The 20,000-nt window shown below is 42.6% G+C and overlaps 1 protein-coding gene across 4 annotated transcripts in view; it reads left to right on the forward strand.

Moving 5' to 3' along the window:
* The window catches only part of LOC134466903 (myoferlin-like), a 115,440-nt gene that overhangs the window by 49,296 nt on the left and 46,144 nt on the right, over window positions 1-20,000 (forward strand). For all 4 annotated transcript variants that reach the window (XM_063220803.1, XM_063220799.1, XM_063220801.1 and 1 more), the window contains 9 exons: window positions 2,162-2,286; window positions 3,428-3,541; window positions 7,475-7,652; window positions 9,231-9,355; window positions 10,585-10,694; window positions 11,922-11,976; window positions 16,520-16,657; window positions 18,479-18,634; window positions 19,394-19,525. In XM_063220803.1, coding sequence (XP_063076873.1) covers window positions 2,162-2,286; window positions 3,428-3,541; window positions 7,475-7,652; window positions 9,231-9,355; window positions 10,585-10,694; window positions 11,922-11,976; window positions 16,520-16,657; window positions 18,479-18,634; window positions 19,394-19,525 — 1,133 coding nt within the window. The remainder of the gene's footprint in view (window positions 1-2,161; window positions 2,287-3,427; window positions 3,542-7,474; window positions 7,653-9,230; window positions 9,356-10,584; window positions 10,695-11,921; window positions 11,977-16,519; window positions 16,658-18,478; window positions 18,635-19,393; window positions 19,526-20,000) is intronic.

Raw genomic sequence — 20,000 nt, forward strand, 5'->3', positions numbered from 1 at the left:
TGCCCAGACAACCTGTCCGTCAAATGAGAAAATCGCTTTTATGTTATCTTAAATTGCCTCGAAATGTAACATCCCTGTCAACAAATTCCAGTGTTTTGGACTCAACATCTTCGCATCTTTATCAGCTGAGCTGCTTGTCCGTAGACATTTCAATCTCCACTGTGGATGAGCTTCTGCCTTTTCCACATTCATAGCGCATTCGTAGCGTTAATGTGCATGTTTTTTTTTTCATTTTCGCATTTGTGTTCAGCTGTGCTGTTTACGTGTTTGTGTGCCACAAAACTACGTATTTTGGCACTGAGTCTGCAGTGCATGCCAGCTGCAATTATAACCATAATTTACGAACACACATTTTCATCTTTCTTTCATTCATGTGCGGTATGTGCACAGCATGCGGAAGCTACATGTTGAGTCCTCATTAAAAGGGTATGCCACTATTTTGGGGCTTACTACAGTTAAAATGCTACACGGATCCATTGACTTTCACTAGCTTAGCGACATATTCCCTCTTTTAACTTGTCTTAAAGCAAGACAACGCTTAACATGAAAAATAAGACACTTTACCACCTTTATAAACCCCAGCCAACGATTTTAACTGTAGTAAGCCCCAAAATAGTGGCATACCCCTTTAATGTCAAGCTTGTATTAAAGCAGTCTGTTCTAACCAAAGAAAGTAGATTGGAGAAGAACGATTACTGGCTGGAAAATGTATGGCCACGGTGTAGTACAGGGGCATAGGCTGAGGACACGGCATGTGGGTATGATGCCATAGTAGATAAAATAAAAATGTGATGCCGAAATCACTCCAGATACATCCGGAACTTGAATTGCATTGTTTCAAAGAACGTAGATCAAATTCTTTTATTGTTTGTGTGAGCGGCTGCTGCGAGTTCCGGTCCCGGTCAATAGATGGATGTCCGGTTGTTAACGTTAAGTTTGCTAGCTACAGCATGTCGGTCAGCATTAAAGGGGCTTAATACAGTTAAAATCGTTGGCTAAGGTTTATAAAGGTGTTAAAATGTCTTATTTCTCATGTAAGCCGTTGTCTTGCTTTAAGACAAGTTAAAAGAGGGAACATGTCGCTAAGCTAGTGAAAGTCATGCTGCTACACGGATCCATTGACTTTCACTAGCTTAGCGACATACTCCCTCTTTTAACTTGTCTTAAAGCAAGACAACGCTTAACATGAAAAATAAGACACTTTACCACCTTAATAAACCCCAGCCAACGATTTTAACTGTATTAAGCCCCAAAATAGTGGCATACCCCTTTAATTGCGGGGGATAATCAACGATAGCTGTCAAAAATTCACGGTGTTCTATGACCTGCTACACACTTCAGCCCTGGCGGTAGCTCTAGGGACATTTCACTTCACCATGTCGCCAGTACTGACAGTAGAAGAAAGTGACTCCACTTGTGGCCATGCTGTACTAATACTACACTCTTATGTCGTCAGTGAGTTGTCTTCTCTCTAGTTCTACCGTCTTTGGTTCTTGGGTAACACTTAACTTGACGCCGGTGTCATAGGCATGTCATTACAGTGTCATAATAGCGTCATGACACAGTTATGCACATGTCATTAACATTATGTCCGTGTTATAAACATTTTATGACTGTTGGCATAACCGAATGTGTTAAGGTCAACATAACTATGACTTATCTATGACTGTGCCATGACACTATTATGACACTGTAATGACATGCATATGACACCGGCATCAAGTTAAAGTGTTACTGGTTCTTCTAACCCACATCACACAGTGCACTGTATACGAGCATGCTAACAGCAGCACACCAGCTATGCATCACAGTTCCTACTCACCTATGTGTGAAGCGACTTGTGAGGCACATTGTTGACCTTGTTTTTTCCTCCTCTCACTATCCTCTCTCTCTGGTGCGCTCTCTCTCTCTCTCTCTCTCTCTCTCTCTCTCTTTCTCTCTCTTTCTCTCTCTCTCTGGTGCACTCTCTCTCTCTGTCCTCTCTCTTTCTCTCTCTCTCTCTCTCTCTCTCTCTCTCTCTCTCTCTCGCTCTCTCTCTCTGGTGCGCTCTCTCTCTCTCTTTCTCTCTCTCTCTCTCTCTCTCTCTCTGGTGCGCTCTTTCTGGTTCGCTCTCTCTCTCTCTCTCTCTCTCTCTCTCTCTCTCTCTACTCCCTCTCTTTAGCCCAACCAGGGGAGTCTGAGGTGGGATTCCTGCCCACGTTTGGGCCCTGCTATGTCAACTTCTATGGGAGTCCTCGAGAGTTCTCTGGACTGCCGGACCCTTACGATGACCTCAACCTTGGAAAGGTAGGCTGAGAGAAAGTGGTCCCTACAATTTTGTGCGGATGTTTTCATTAACATTACATTACAGTAGAAAATCATGTTTCTTCTGGTTTATATATCAGGGTTTTTTTTTTTTTTTACAGTTCAGCACAAGTCAATGAAAGCATGCTACAGTGGTCCATTGACTTTCACTAGCTTAGCGACATTCTCCCTCTTTTAACTTGTCTTAAAGCAAGACAACGGCTTACATGAAAAATAACCTTTATAACCACCTTCATAAACCCTGGCCAACAATTTTAACTGTATTAAGCCCCAAAATAGTGGCACACCCCTTTAATTCTGAATGATATGTCTCATGTAAATGAGTCCAATGAAATGATTCAATACTCCATGACACCTGCTGTCACTCACCTGTCATTTCCCATGCTACCTCTTATCAGCTCTCCTTCACCTCTGTATCCCCATGTTTTGGTCCTCCTTATGTCCTCCTAACTCAATTATCCAATCAACTGTTAAAGCCTGTTCTCATTTGTCACTCCCTTGCTGTTTGCCTTGTTACCTGCTGCACCCATTCAGTGCTCCTTGTCCATCCATCCATCCATCCATCCATCCATCCATCCATCCATCCATCCATCCATCCACCCATTTAACCTCATCCATCCATCCATCCATCCATCCATCCATCCATCCATCCATCCATCCATCCATCCAAACATCCACCCAGCCATCCGCCCATCCATCCATCCATCCATCCATCCATCCATTTAACCTCATCCATCCATCCATCCATCCATCCATCCATCCATCCATCCATCCATCCATCCATCCATCCAGCCAAACATCCATCCATCCATCCATCCATCCATCCATCCATCCATCCATCCATCCATCCATCCATCCATCCATCCATCCATCATCCATTTAACCTCATCCATCCATCCATCCATCCATCCATCCATCCACCCATCCATCCATCTATCCATCCATCCATTTACCCTCATCCATCCATCATCCATTTAACCTCATCCATCCATCCATCCATCCATCCATCCATCCATCCATCCATCCTTCCATCCATCCATCCTTCCATCCATCCATCCATCTAGCCATCCATCCAGCCATCTGACTAACATGAATAATTAGTTTGATGGTTTTCTCATTGCAGGGTGAAGGGGTGGCGTACAGGGGAAGAGTACTGGTGGAGCTGTCCACGCAGCTGGAGGGCAAAGCGGACAAGGAGGTGGACAAAATCCCCAGCGATGACATCTTGGTGGTACAGGTAGGGTATTCACTAGTGTTGCACCGATACCGATACCAGTCGATCGGTGGATCGGTACTAAAATGGTGGTATCGGTATCGGCGAGTACCAACAAATAGGGCAACGATACCATTTACAGGCACTTAAACAGCCTTGAAATTAGTTATTTCATAGAGGTATTTAAAAAATATAACAAGTTTTGCTGGATTCACTTTGTATTAGCCTTTTTCCTGTTTCACAAAGGTAGGCAGCTTGATTTTACATCCAAGTAGTATGCACTACAGCCCTTCATATATATATATATACGTTTCAAATAGGGTGGTATCGGTATCGGTATGGTATCGGTATGGGCCGATGCTGCACAGCCAGGTATTGGGTATCGGTATCGGGGCCAAAAAAATGGTATCGGTGCAACACTAGTATTCACATATTAATTTACTTCGCCAAAACATCTCCCTTTAGGGATAAGCATCAATGGGTACGTTTACATGACGATTTTAAATTGGAATTAATCATTCCGATTTAAATAGATCGGATTAAGAGTTATTTTGCGATGTGTATACATGGCACTTTCACTTAAAGGGGTATGCCACTATTTTGGGGCTTAATACAGTTAAAATCGTTGGCTGGGGTTTATAAAGGTGGTAAAGTGTCTTATTTTTCATGTTAAGCGTTGTCTTGATTTAAGACAAGTTAAAAGAGGGAGTATGTAGCTAAGCTAGTGAAAGTCAATGGATCACTGTAGCATGTAGCATGCTACACGGATGCATTGACTTTCACTAGCTTAGCGACATACTCCCTCTTTTAACTTGTCTTAAAGCAAGACAACGGCTTACATGAAAAATAAGACACTTTACCACCTTTATAAACCCTGGCCAACGATTTTAACTGTATTAAGCCCCAAAATAGTGGCATACCCCTTTAAATCTGATTAAACGTCTGGGGAACAGAAAGCATTGCAATTGGACTGAGGACGCACGTGCTGACCGAGCCAAATAAGGGGTGGGGGTGAGGTCGCCAACCTCCAGTGCCACCGGGATGCTGGTCATCATCAGCCCCAAAATAGTTGCCTCAGCCTGGGTCAAACCTTAGCACATGACCCTATGGCCCTGGATCATTCAAAATGCTAGTAGCCCTTTTAAGAATGTTGGTTTTATACAAGTTGTCTGCCTTGGAAAAGATCTGCCAAAGGAAATGGCTCAGTGGGCTGCATTTGGCCCCCAGGTCGTAGTTTACCCACCTCTGACCTTAAAGGGACAGTCCACCTTTTTTCACCTATTTCATGAATGTGCACATCATTATCTTCTATGTGTTTCCACTGCCTAGTTTAACAGTATTAGCGAAATTAAGCATAGCAATGCACGTCTGTGGGAGTAAACAAAACATCATCAAATGTACTAAACTTCTTTAAAATTAATGTAAAATTCACCAGAGTGCCAAAACAGCTATTTAATCCCATCCTGTGATCACTTGTAGCTTGATGCTAATGCTCCCGTTTACCTCCAGTGATTATGCTAAGCTATGCTAATAATTCTGATACCAATAAATCTAAGTACTGAATACATTGAGAAGAAAATGATATGCACATTCATGAATAGTGCTTGGAAATACTGCAAACGTGTAAATCAAAAAAGGTTGGACTGCTCCTTTAAGGTTCCTCAGAGAACCTTTAGTGTTCCCCCACAACCTTTTATTTTTTTCCAGTGTAGTGAATGACAAAAGGTCGGCGTCTGCGCCTGCACTTAACACCCGTGTATTGCTTGGTGCGTGCACTCCCAAAAAGTAGTAATCACTCAAGATAATGGAAAAAAAGGAGGCGCACACAAGGCTTGTGTGAAAAAGTGTATTGAAGCCGAAATTAAACAACAAAAGTCTGAGGTTAATTGGAGAAACAGACGGAAACATTGAGAATGGACTAGCTCCGAAACGTCTGTTTCTCCAGTTAACCTCAGACTTTTGTTGTTTAATTTCGGCTTCAATACACTTTTTCACACAAGCCTTGTGTGCGCCTCCTTTTTTCCATTATCTTGAGTGATTTCCAGTGTAATGACCATAGTAGATGTGACTGTAGTGACATCCTGCTCTCAGGGTTCCCACGGGTCATGGAATTTCTGGAATATCACGGAATTTCATGAAAGTTTTTCCAGTCATGGAAAGTCATGGAATTTTACCATTTTGCATGCAGTCATGGAATATCATGGAATTTTCTTAACAGTTGTGTAGAAGTAAAAACTTTTTTGGTTGGTGTATAACATTGTTTCTTACTGGTTATACTACAATGCTTCCCCAGAAACTGTTTGGTTTTGCGCTGCAATGTGCAACATTCTAGAATGCTTTGAGCCCACCTAAGTCTGGCGGTTGGCTCTGCGTCGGCTCTAGGGATGAAGATAATCTTCAGTTTTCACACTTTTTAATGTAATTTCTTTTTACAGAAGTGGTCATGGAAATTATGTTTTTTGGGTCTGGAAAGTCATGGAATTTTATATCTTAATTAGAGTGGGAACCCTGTTGCTGTGTGGTGCTGTGGCTCCATACCTGTTGGTTGACCTGAGGGCCTTGGAAATGCAAATCCACACCATCCCATAATAACCCAGCCCTCCCATTGTAGCCTGCTAGTGCTAACAGTATGGCACATTGTGACACAAAGGGAAAGGGAAGTGTGTGTGTGTGTGTGTGTGTGTGTGTGTGTGCGTGCGTGCGTGCGTGCGTGCGTGCGTGCGTGCGTGCGTGCGTGCGTGCGTGCGTGCGTGCGTGCGTGCGTGTGTGTGTGTGCTTTGCATAAAAAGGTGGAGTGGCGACAGCAAATTACTCAACGTGACACAGTGTGACAAACCCATACAAATAAAACTTTTGTTTTCAGAGCAAAATATTTACTAAAAGGGAGCCTTAGCATACCGAAGAAGTTGCAAGAAAGGTTAAGTAAATATTTAATAATAAATATTACAAGATATTAAAAAGTAAACATTATGTTCTGAAAACACCAAAGAGCCAGGCTCGTTGGCATGACAGTCAGAACACACGCACAACCCTTGTGATGGTCACTCCATCACAGACCCATAGATATGTTTTGCATGGGAACTTACTTTTGAGAAACTCTCCTTTGCATAGAAACACCAGCGCCGGAGGAAGTACAATCTGTATGCCATGTTCCACGGGGCATGCATGATCCAGGACCATATAATACAGTGTTAGTTATATTAATTCATTAATATAAATAATTAGTTATCTTAATTAGTTTTATGAAATCTCAGACATCTGCAGCAACTTTGTGATGGGAAAGAGATGTTCTTCTTTTTTTAATATATATATATATATATATATATATATTTTTTTTTTTTTAGGGGCTTTTTTATGCCTTTATTTGATAAGACAGTGTGAGATGGTGACAGGAAGTGAGTGGGACAGAGAGACAGTAGGGATCGGGAAATGACCCTGGCCGGACTCGAACCGGGATCCCCGTGGGCATACAAGCCCAAATGTGGGGGGCTTAGTGTGTTTTTCTTCTTATTTGACATTCTTAGTTTTCTTTTCTCCACAAGTCTTCGGCCAGATTGAACCATCCGGACAAGCCTTATGTTTGACACCCCTGTTTTTTTATATAAATCTTTTTCGTATGGGAACTAAAGCCGGCCGCACATTGGCTCCGACAGCACTGCGGCGCACTTTTGCTTCCGACAGAATTCGGACCCCCAACCCAATTTCACACGAACATAGCATTGATAGTCAATGGGCGGCGCCGACAAAATAGAACTTGTCTCTAATTGCTATCCGACATCAGCGAATGTCCGCGGACATCGGCGCCAGTGTGCGGGGTTCTATTGAAAATAATGAAATCGAACTTTTGCGGAGCCAGATTGAACCTTCCGGACCAAGCACGAGCCGTATGTTTGACACCCCTGTTTTTTTTATATAAATCTTTTTCGTATGGGAACTAACTCTTCTTCTACTGTGTAGAAATACCAGAGGCGCAGGAAGTACAGCCTGTGCGCCGTGTTCCACGGGGCCTGCATGATCCAGGAGCCCGGAGAACCAATCCAGTTCGAGGTCAGCATTGGTAACTATGGAAACAAGCTGGACTCCACCTGCAAGCCCCTGGCGTCCACCACGCAGTACAGTTGTGCTGTCTTCGACGGTAAGTCAAGTCAAGTCAAGTCAAGTCACGTTTAAGACTTAAAAGGTCCCTTATGCAATTTTAGTCGCTTCTTTTTTCAAAACGCATGCTGCCCATTCACAAATTCGATCTTTTCATGAATATTTATTTACCAAGTAGTAAACTAATATTTACTGGTCAGACCAAAGTGCGGAGAATTTTGCTACGATAGATTGAAATTCAAGTCGAGTCAAGATTAAGACTTAAAGGTCCCTTATGCAACTTTAGTCGCTTCTTTTCAAAGCGTATGCTGTCCATTCACAAATTTGATCTTTGATTTAAAAATTTGATTTAGTTAACTAATATTTACTGCTCAGACCAAAGTACAGTGAATTTTGCAGATTCAAAATTCAAATTCAAAATAGCAGAAATGATCCACCTATTCATATATAGCAATACTCTTTTACATGTTTTATTATTACCAGGAGTGCGTAAAGTAGAAGTCCAAGTTACGGATGTAATTACAACACTCGTAGTATGACATTACATATTTGCAACCATGTAATATCATATAACATATATCATCCGTAATATACTTCTACTTCTACTTGATACAACTCTGACTATTTCAATATCCTAATGCACACCGTACCTCCAGTGGCACGCTGTAATAGTAATTGAAAAGTTAAGTACCATAGTGCTACAACACTATGACATAACACACACAGGACCTTTAGTAATGCACTAGGACTTGGTCATTGCCTTTCTGATAACAGGAAATGTATAACGCCATGTCTTGACGGTTTAAGTGTATAACATTGCTGTGTCTGGATCTGTCAGGGAGAAAAGGAGAAAAAATATTCGCACATTCACATTCACATTCACATTTGATTTTAATGCGAAAAATGGCACAACGTTTCGACCAGCAAGGTCTTCGTCAGGGATGCCATTCAGTGTGTGAATATTTTGTCTCCTTTTCTCCTTATACATTTTTTGATATTCTGCACCCGCAGCTAGTTGTTACTTTGGGATGTGCGCGCACCCAGTAGTGTAGTCTACGTAGAACGCAGGTATACGCAGTATACCCACTTCAAAATTTCAGGGACTCCAGTATACCCACTTAAAATTGATTGATCCATTATTTAGAATAGCACAAATATATACAGTATACCCACTTCAAAAAATGCTCAACTATACAGTATACCCACTACAAAAAAGTAGACTACACCACTGCGCGCACCTTACACGTTTTGATTGGCTCTGTGTAGGGAACCACTACTACTACCTGCCCTGGGCGGACACCAAGTGTGTGTGTGTGTGTGTGTGTGTGTGTGTGTGTGTGTGTGTGTGCGTGTGTGTGTGCGCGTTTGAGAGAGAGAGAGAGGGGGGGTGTCGAGTATTATGCACTTAATCTCTGCTGCACTTTAAGTGGGCTGGGGGGGTCAAGCACTGGTGTCACTTTTACCTCTTATTGCACTTTACTTGAAAACCTGCTGCTACTAAGTATTGTACCCCAAACACAATTTCGTTGCCTTTTTGACAATGACAATAAATTCTTGAATCTTGAATCTTGAATCTTGATGTGCGCGCACCTTAGACTTTTTGCTTGGCTGTGTGTAGGGAACCACTACTACTACCTGCCCTGGGCGGACACCAAGCCGGTGGTGGTGCTCCTGTCCTTCTGGGAAGACATCAGCCACCGACTGGACGCGGTCAACATCATCCTCTACATCGCCAACAGGCTGGTGAGCAGGGCTCTAAATTAACTTTTATCATCACAAGCCAAAATGGCTAATAGATATTAATCTTACTAGCCAAAAACACATTAACTAATGGGTCAAAATGGCTAGTAAGTTTTCTTTTGTACCAGCCAAACTGAATTTTCACCAGTATTTGGCTGGTTGGCGGGTGTTAATTTAGAGCTCAGGCTGGTGAGAACACGATCTGATCTGGGGGGAAATTGATAATGCTGTAGTTTGTGAAACACAGGACTGATAGCTGCCCTTGTAAACTAGATAAACTTGGAAAAAAACGATATCACGATATGGATTCCTTTATATCACGATAACGATATATATCACGATATAGCACAATTACATACGTTTTCAGTTATTATCTTTATTTGCTCTTTATTTTTTCATGTCGCAAAACAACCTTTCTTTAAAATGGGTCTTTTTATTGTTAGTTTTACAGTTACATGAACTTATAGTGTGTATTGTGACAACATGAAATGTAATTAAATGATAGTAATTTTATCAGTTGTATACAATTGAATATCACGATATAAACGATATAGGAGAAAGGTCACGATATACACTTTTATATCACGATAACGATATATATAGTCATATTGCCCAGCCCTAATTTCAGTTCAGGCAACTGACATGTCAAATCAGGCATGTGGTGTCTAGTAGTGCATTTACATATTTGTTTGTTAATATTATATACAGTAAATGTACTTTGCTAGTAGATCGCTACAATAAAAAGTCCTGAAATATGTTCCTGATACTGAGTACTACAAATACATAGTGTAAAGTGGGAAGAGTATGATAACTTGTCAAGTACATACAGCACTGGACTGGGACCGAAAAGTGGCCCGGGCATTTTTGGCATTGATCGGCCCAAACACGCACGCACACACACACAGGCCACTTTCATACTATATCTTGACTGGCTGAGTCCACTGTCTATATATTAACGACGGACCAATGGGCCTCCCCCTCTAATTTGTTGGCCAATTCCCAGGAAAACAACCACAACAATAACAGTGTCGGCCCTGGGGACTGTCGGCCCACCGGGAAAATGCCCTGTATGCCAGATTACCAGTCCACCCCTGAGTACATACATTTGTGTCTAGCCTTTCAAGTAGTGAATTCAAGTTAGTCTTGCAAACTACGTGGTCTGTGTGAAGGGTAATACTTCTCACTATAATAGAACCCATAAAGTTGTCTGTTTGTGGTTAACTCCTTTTCAGCAAGAGAACATCAATGCACTGAAGATCAGCATAGAGGCCAAGGTCCCGGATAACCGACTGGACGAGATCTGGGTGAAGCTGGTGAACCAGCTGGTTGAAGATCTGACCAAGTAAGATATACGTAACGTACCCCCATCTCATCTCCACTGTAGCCCAGGAAAATGTGGAATATCCTTACCCCCATATCCACTGTGGCCCGGAAACACCATAAACATTACCCCAGTGTAATTACATAAAAATTGAACATAATATAATCTAAATATGTGTCTTCCTAACCTGAGTGAGATATACGTATACCTTCATCTCATTTCCTAAAAGGAAAAGTGCAGAAACTTCATCTTTTTTTCCAAATAGAGTTTAAACTGAAAATGGTCATCATCACACATCCTTTGTCTTGTGACAAAGCCTCATGGTCCAAATGTGTCCTATTTTAGAGAGATATTACTATGTAAATTTGCAGTTACTACAATATCTAACCTAATACCAAGGCTTTGAAGGCATTTTTCTCAGTGTCAATGTTGACGTAGTTACTGCACTTTGCCTTTGGAAAACCTGGAACATCCTCAGGGGGCTTACAGTACTTAGTCAATGCATCCTAATGCATACGCATCCAGAAGGCTGCACATCGGTACACATTGGCTGCCATTATGCATACATGTAGATGCGTACAAAAACATGTCCCCTGAATTATTGATACTTGCATCTCCGTAGGATGCGGTAAAATGAGTAAATAACACATGTTACACGTTCACCTGCGATAACTCACATTAACTCGCATTAGCTCTTGGTTACTCAAGTCAACTATGTAAGTCCCCTTACCACTATGTAATGACAATAATCAATATGACTCTATTATATTCTAAATTTTAGTGTCAACAATGATCGATTCAGCGATCCGAATCAATGCGGGTCATGGATTATCCAGAATCGATCCGGCAAGTTCCAGAATCGATCCGGCAATTTTTTTAAGTTTCAATTACTTCCATGGATATTTCTGGAGCAAATGAATGTTAAATTAAATAAAAGCACTTCAAAACATTGCAAGACAGATACAGACTGATACAGACTGATACAGAAAACAGCCAATAAATTGTTGCTCAGTATCTGACTACTTGTATTGCCTCATCATGACTGATTAAACATTTGCTTTGCTTTCAGTAGAAATGTAATGCATTGCAATGCATTGTAGAATTGGATCGGATCGGATCGCATAGAATCGGATGGAATAGAATCGCTACCTCCCGAATCGTGATCAAATCGGATCGTGAGGGCAGTGCCGATCCACACCACTAGGAACCACTGTTCTAAAACATGACATGTCTTCCTCTCTCCTACAGCGTCCAGCTGCCGTCGCTGGAAGGTGTGGCCCACCTGACCACTCTGGACATCCAGGTGAGGAGGCTATGGGACATCACCCATACATATATATCACACTGTAGTGTTTAGTAGGGCTGGGAATCGATACAAATTTCCTGGATCGATTCGATTCCAATCTAGAAGGTCACAATCTGATTCGATCCACGATTCGATTCAATTTGATTCGATATCGATCTTCTGTATTGCTGGGTTGTCACTTTAANCCAAAGAGGCTTGAGACAAGAGGGCTTACTCACGTCATAACAGCGTAGTACGAAATGATGGCGAGGGGAGTACGGAAATGTTATTCACTGTGGAACAGGTCATAGGACAGCGTGAATGTCTGTCAGCTGTCCTTAATTACCCCCAGCAATTACTGCTGACCAACAGCTGCCGTTAATTGGCCACAAATTATCCATCATGGTGTCGCCCCCACTGACCATGTGCAAGGGAGTACACAAATTGTATCCATGGTACCAGGGCCGGTTCTGGCTTATTTGGTGCCCTAGGCGAGTTTGATTTCTGGCGCCCCCCCCACCCCCCCCCACCCCCTACCTTTGAAAGAAAAAAAAAATCTTTCTTATACCTCACAGAACACAAGACTAATATCCTTAGTAAGCTTAACTAAATAGCATCAAGAACAATAACCGTTTTTCATCAAATGGATTTGTGGTTCTTTTTGACAGGCGACCAACACATCAGATTGAGTCGCATGAAAGTAGCTTCACTGTGTGGTGTGTTGGATGTGATGGTGGTGGGGCCCCCAACCCCAGATGAGAGGGAGGTTATCAATGTGTTTGAATTGTAACGTGAAATTGAAATGCCAGGAGAGTGATACAGTACATTTGCATGTAAAATGCATGTGTAGACAATAAGCCTACCAAGGAGGTCTGCATTGATCTACACTATCTACAGCATCACAAAGCATGGCAGCATAACAATTTTAATAAGCTACACATTTGTGCTGTCTTCCAAACCAATTTCATTTCTGGACTGGAAATAGTGGTGCATTTGTGAGTAGGAGAATGAGAAGGGGGCTATCTATGTGTTTGGAGGGACAGGGTGAGAGAAAGGGAGAAGAGCTGTCACGCTATTGAATTTCATAATATACAAAATATAGTAAATAGCCTCACTTGTCTGCTGTGCATGGTTCTGTTACATGGTTAATGTAGGCTATGTCATTCTGGTCTGGAAATTAATGTTTTTTTAAGCTTACAACAAGCAGGTAATTCATGTGGATGGAAGGAGATATGGCAGCTAAAATTGTTTTAAACATTGCACCAGTCTTACTTTACATTGCTTGTCAACCTAAGCAAGTATTATGATATCAGGTGGGTGTTAGTGAGTAGTGAGTAGGCTACTAACAGCTACTTTACTGGATTTCATTGCTTGGCATACTTGGCTAATGTTAGCATGCTAACTAGCGATTTCTCTGATCAAAAACAAAGCTCTTTTTCTCTCTAATTCCAAATAGTAACCTCATAACTATTAGGCTTTCCATAATCACAAACGGTTGCTGATTAAATCACATAGTTCCAAAACACCCTCTGAAACTCCTGCATCATGCAATGAGTGGTTTGATGAGAACATAATAATCTCCATCCAGCAGAGCAGCACTACTGTTTGCGCTTGCCCCCTCTGTCTCTCGAGTGAGTCTCCAAATTCAAAATAGACCTCACGCTGTCACTCGTCCCGCCCCCTTTCTCAGAACTGTCTGTTTATTGGTTCACAGACTTCCCAGAGACAGTTGGAAGAGATATTACTATTGGCTGAGGGGCGCTTTGCCGTGAGGAGCGCTTTCGCCACTCTTTGTTGATTGCGACTTCATAAAAAAACTTCATATCGCAAAATTACGCATAGGAGAGCGCCATTTCGGCGCCCCTTCTTCACATGGCGCTCTAGGCAACCGCCTAGCCGGCCTATGCTAAAAACCGGCCCTGCATCGCACCCACTGACCAATGACCATGCGCAAGGGAGTTAATTTTCCATCCACTCGTGTCCTCAGGCAACGCCCCCGTACTACACCGTGGCCAATGCATTTTCCCCCGAGAGATTGTTCTTCTGTTGAGTTTCTTTGCTTTAACCCTTTAACTATTTACTTGAACAGGCCGTGTGTATTTGTGCATGTAGCCTACATGAATGTGAAAGAGAGCTACAGGATGTGGTTGAGAAAATAGCGCCTATAATCATCGGAAAAAGGGCGATCCATCAAGTTGTGAATCGATACAGCAATTTTCAATGGTGAATCGATATTGGATCGCAGATCGATCTTTTGAACCCAGCCCTAGTGTGTAGCACAGGTGTCACCAACGTGGTGCCCGCCGGTGCCAGGTAGCCCTCCAGGAGCTTCTGAGGTGCCCACCAAGGATGTTAATAAACAGTAACGACTACCAGATTTTAGTCGCAGTTAATGCTTTTCTTGATTTAAATATGAGATTATTTTTTCTTCATAACCTAAAGTGTGATTTGATAATGATGCCAAGACATCAGCAGAGGATTCTGAACAAATGTAGCCCTCGGGTAGCCCTTGGTAGCAGTTTGTAGCCCCTCAAACCCAGAAAGGTTGGGGACCCCTGGTGTAGCACACGTCATCTCGTGCATTTTGTTATGTGTACCGTACAGTGTTATGCCAATAGTCACCAATAGATGGCAGACTGCCACTAGGGCATATACAGTAGAATGTAACCACTTGTAGATTAATAGGACTAGGAGGGAGTGAGCTAGCAAGCGTGTGAATGAGAAGTACAGTTGTGTAGAAGTGATTACAACATATGTAATTAAAACACTAGTAGAATGGTATACAAAGTTGAAACAATTTCATATCATACCACTAGTGTTATAATTACAACTGTAACAGTAGGCCTACTTCCACCTCTACTTTACTGTATGCAACTTTGATCAGAAGTGTGTGAACCAGCAAGAAGATGTCCTCCAAGCTCTCTGTGTAAAATTGTTTGTTTACTTTAGTAACACTATGAGGGAGCGATGTAACATGATTAGAGATGTCCGATATTGGCTTTTTTGGCCGATATCCGACATGCCGATATTGTCCAACTCTCAATTTTCGATTCTGATATTGTGCAATACCGATGCCGATATATGTGGGTTATTTTTCCTCATAACAAATTTTAGGTAACATTACAAATCTGCTGTTGTGGAACAAAATATGCTTAATTTTATTGTAATGCCCCACTAGATGCATTCTCGAATGCAACAAAGCTTTCCAAATATTAACATCGTCTGTGCAAAATAGAAAAATAATTAAGGAGAAAAGTGTACACTAATTCAAGTATTATTATATCGGTTTCGATAGGTCAAAAATCCGATACTGATATTGACCGATATTATATTTTATGCTATTATGGGGCCGATAATATCTGTGGGCCGATATTATCGGACATCTCTAAACATAATTTGTAGAACAGTAAGTTACCGTCCACGCTCCTGTTCTTCATTATCTGGTGAGTCACGGAAAAAGACCGATTTGGAAGCTGCAAAACTTGCTGTACTTTGGTCATACTAGTAAATATTGATTAATTACTTCGTAAATATTCATGAAAAGATCACATTTGGCTCTAGACAGCACAGTTTCAATGTGTTAGCATAGTTGCAAAACCTACTCTGGTCACCATCCTACACAGTGCATCTAGATGCAAAACCCCTACTGTAACTCCATTTCTGAAGACCTGCACTTCTATATTTTTTAGAGAACCCCGTTGTTGGTTTGGTTTACATTCATGTACTTGATAATACATATGAATAGATATATTACATAAATAAAATAAAACAATATGCAATTTTGATAGTTTTGTATTAAAGAAGAATGAATTCAGATTATTTTCTGAAAAGGCACAAAGGGGGTTTTGCATCTGAACTCTTCAATTTGTTTTCCATCTAGGTGAATGTATGGGTTCCGTATCGAGCTGAAACGGGACACTCGGAACGTTAAAATGCAGGAAATTGCATCTAAGAAATGCAAAACCTCTTTGAAGTCTCCCGTACTTTTTAATTGACAGTCGGCAACCATAATACTTGCGTGTGGTGCAGCCCCTTTACTCTGAGGGATTTGAGAAACTGGTCCTCGTTGACATTTAATTCAATACCCCTGATGTAGGTGAAGAAGCTGCGCGACCATAGTGTTAGCAATGTGTTATGTAAGGGTTAACGTTCGGCGAGAAGGTCTCTACCGTGGAATAGCAGCACGACAGAGAGAATCTTTAGACCCCGACGCGGAGCGGAGATTGTTGCTGCGCAAAACAAAACAGTGCCGTTGTGGAACACCGCTAGGCAACAGCTAGGTAGCCAGGACAACAGGTGTTGTCTATCACAGCAGCTGATTAGAGTCTTGTTGAAAAGTGGCTTTAGCAGTGAAAAGTCTTGTTGCCATTGACAGCGGTCTGTTATAGACCAACCCGTCCGTTATCGAAAAATAACAGACGTGCGAACGTTGGGGAGCCCCGTTGAAATGAATGGAGCATTCGACCGATGACGTCACACCATATAATAACATAGCATAAAACCTACTCTGGTCACCGTCCTACACAGTGCATCTCTAAAAAAGCATTTGTTTTCCATCTAGGTGAAGAAGCTGCGTGACCAGGCCCTGTTGATGATGAGTGAACAGGCCCAGAGGATGGTGCAGGAGGCCTCCGACATCATCGACACGCTCGGCACCATCGAGGCCTGGCTGGAGAAGCTGCACGAGCTCGCCGAAGAGGTTTGGCAAAGTCAAAGTCTACTTTATTGGGAATGTAAAACTACACAGGGGGATCAAAGCAGCGCTTGTTTTTAATTAAAGGCCAACTTCCGATAAAACTCAGTTTTACTCACTCCTTTCGAAGATCGGACGGTCACCCCAAGTTAAACTCACTTGCAAGGCTCTCATAGCGGTGCGTCAACTCTCCTGGCTGTGTTTCCCGGTGTTTCCCAATTTACATCAATAATGCAGAGAAACGAGCGAATCACGAAAGCCTTTCTGTGTTTCGTCACGTCGAAAGAAGGCGTTGCCCACAAAGGTTTATATCGACCCATTTATCTAAAAACATGTCGAGTAATTTTTTTCTGCTTGTTTTCAAAGCAAGCAACGTCTGGTGGCCCGAAACATAGCTTAGCTTAGCTATCAGCTGGTTGCTACTCTCAGGTACACACACAGCACAAAGCCTCATACATAAAGCCTGCCCACTCCGGTTGCTCCGTGCCTGCAGCTCGCCTAGGGGTCGCTGTCGAAAGAGCACAGCCCTGAATGGAGCCTGCACGCCTCCGTTGGCGCCCCTATAGTGCAGTACCACCCGGAGAAGTGGCGACTCTGTTTCCCATTACATTCACTCCAAGGACTGGAGGACTGAGCCAATCAGAGACGCGTTTCTTTGAGTTCATGAGGAGTGAGCCAATCAGAGACGCATTTCCACGAGAAACACGGAACACCCTCTCGTTTCTCCACAAGCCACCTTGCCAGCTTGCAAAAACGTCTTGAAACAAAGCAACCAGAACGTTTTTTAAAACAGGACCAACGCGTAACACATTCAATAACAATTGGGAACACGGCAATATTAATTAAATGACGTTGAGAGGCCATCTTTAAACAAAACGTACAGTATATTTTCGGATCCGAAACGCAGTGTGAAGACCAACCGTTTCCAACAGTCTGCCTACTGCACAATACAAAGTTAATTTGGATGTGTGCACCGAGGAGGTAGGGTGTGCACCCACCCAACTACTATTTTTTTGTGAATCCAATCACCATTTGCCAAAAGAACTGTGAATCAACCTACATCAGCACAGTTGTTGGTTGTAAAGTTTGTTTTTGTCCCTCAGCATTATTAGACAACATTGGCCCAGACAACTGCCAATCATTCACATCAGCATACTCATTGGTTAAAAACTTTGTTTTTCGTCCCTCCTCCCCATGCAGCCCCAGAAAAGCATAGGCCTACCTGATGTGATCATCTGTACTTTATTGTAGTTTATCGTCTGTACTTTACCCCATTGCCTTTTGCCCAAAGACCTGTCAATCTCCACAATAGCACACTCATTGGTGGTTGCAAACATTGTTTCCTGTCCCTCCTCCCCAGGCCCACAATAGTACCTGTCATTCATCATCTGTACTTTATTGTACTTCATCTTCTGCTCTTTATCCCATTGCCATTTGCCCAAAAAACTGTCAATCATCCACATCAGCATACTCATTGGTCATAATCGATGATTTTCCTCCCTTCTTCCCAGCCCTAGAATAGTACCCAACAAGGATCATCTGTACTTTATCATGTGTACTTTATCCCATCGCCATTTGACGACCACCTGTCAATCATCCACATCAGCATCCTCATTGGTCCTAATGGTTGTTTTTGGTCCCTCCCTCCTCCCCATGCAGCCTCAGAGCAACACACCCAATGTGACCATCTGTATTTTATTGTACTCTATTGTGGGTACTTTATCCCATCGCCATTTGCCCAAAGAACTGTCAATCATCTACATCAGCATCCTCATTGGTCCTAATGGTTGTTTTTGGTCCCTCCTCCTCCTCCTCCTCCGTATCCAGCCTCAGAACAGCATGCCGGACGTGATCATCTGGATGCTGCGCGGTGAGAAGAGGGTGGGCTACGCCCGCATACCTGCCCACCAGGTGCTCTACTCCACGCACAGCGAGGAGGCCTGCGGACAGTACTGCGGGAAAACCCAGAACGTCGTCCTCAAGGTACACAAGACGCAGCCAAGAGCTAAAGACTGTGATTTACGTAAGAGTGTGTTGTTGTTGTTGTTGTTGTTGTTGGTGTGTGTGTGTGTGTGTGTGTGTGTGTGTGTGTGTGTGTGTGTGTGTGTGTGTGTGTGTGTGTGTGTGTGTGTGTGTGTGTGTGTGTGTGTGTGTGTGTGTGTGTGTGAGTGTGTGTGTGTGTGTGTGTGTGCACTTGGTGGCACTTGGTTAGTTGCTATGGGCACCACTTCCTAATCTAGTGAGACGCGCCTCTATCGGAGGCATGTAAGGACGCACGTAGAACATTGGGGCAACTTGACAGCCAAACTAACGACTGGATTTTTGCCTTGACAACCAAATGCAATAGAACTAACAACTGGGTCTTGACCATAGCAACCGCCAGTTTAGAATTAGTAACGGCAGTTCACCAGAAAGTTATGGAAAGAAGCAGCTTAGACGCCCGCACGCCCGTATGACATCATAGGTGTTGTTCTCTGGGAACAGTGGACTCCTGCTCAGCCAATCAGAAGATGATTCGTCTGCTCACCAGGTGATAAGTGTAATGTAATGTAATGTAATGTAATATAATGTAACAGTAATGTAATGTAATGTTTTTGTCCGCCCCCCCCAGTATCCAATGAACANTTAATCAACACCCAATTTAGCGCGTCACAATGGGAGATTCCAGACTGCCGTGGTATAATGTTACAGTAATATAATGTAACAGTAATGTAATGTAATGTTTTTGTCCGCCCCCCCCAGTATCCAATGAACAAGAGCAAAGGTCAAAAGGTCCCGGTGCAGGTGCGAGTCAACATGTGGCTGGGGCTGTCTGCACACGAGAAGAAGTTCAACACCTTCTCCGAAGGAACCTTCAGTGTGTTTGGAGAACTGGTGAGTCAGACAATACCTCCATCCAGTGGTGTAGTCTACTTTTTTATGGTGGGTATACTGTATATTTGAGCATTTTTTGAGGTGGGTATACTGTATATATTTGTGCTTTTAAAACAATGGATCAATCAATTTTAAGTGGGTATACTCCGTATACCCGCGTTCTACGTAGACTACACCACTGCCTCCATCCATGAGCAGTGATGGACAAAATGGATTTATTAGTTACAATCCAGTGCCACATATTCCAAATGACATGGTTTGCCTGTCCAACTCAGCCAGGTGATTGGTTCATTGAATGATCACATCAAAGAAGGTGGATCTAACAAGAAGCGTCATTTTGTTTCTTTTCCGGTATCCACTTTATGTCGGGTGAACGCCCCTTTAGGAGACCTTCGGTTAGAAGACCTTCGGAGTCCTGAGGTTGAGAATAAATGAAGTCCCCTTAGCGCTGTAGATGGTGGTAGCGCACCAAGAG

Source organism: Engraulis encrasicolus, chromosome 17 (genome assembly GCF_034702125.1).
Source record: "Engraulis encrasicolus isolate BLACKSEA-1 chromosome 17, IST_EnEncr_1.0, whole genome shotgun sequence".
NCBI classification, from domain to species: Eukaryota; Metazoa; Chordata; class Actinopteri; order Clupeiformes; family Engraulidae; genus Engraulis; species Engraulis encrasicolus.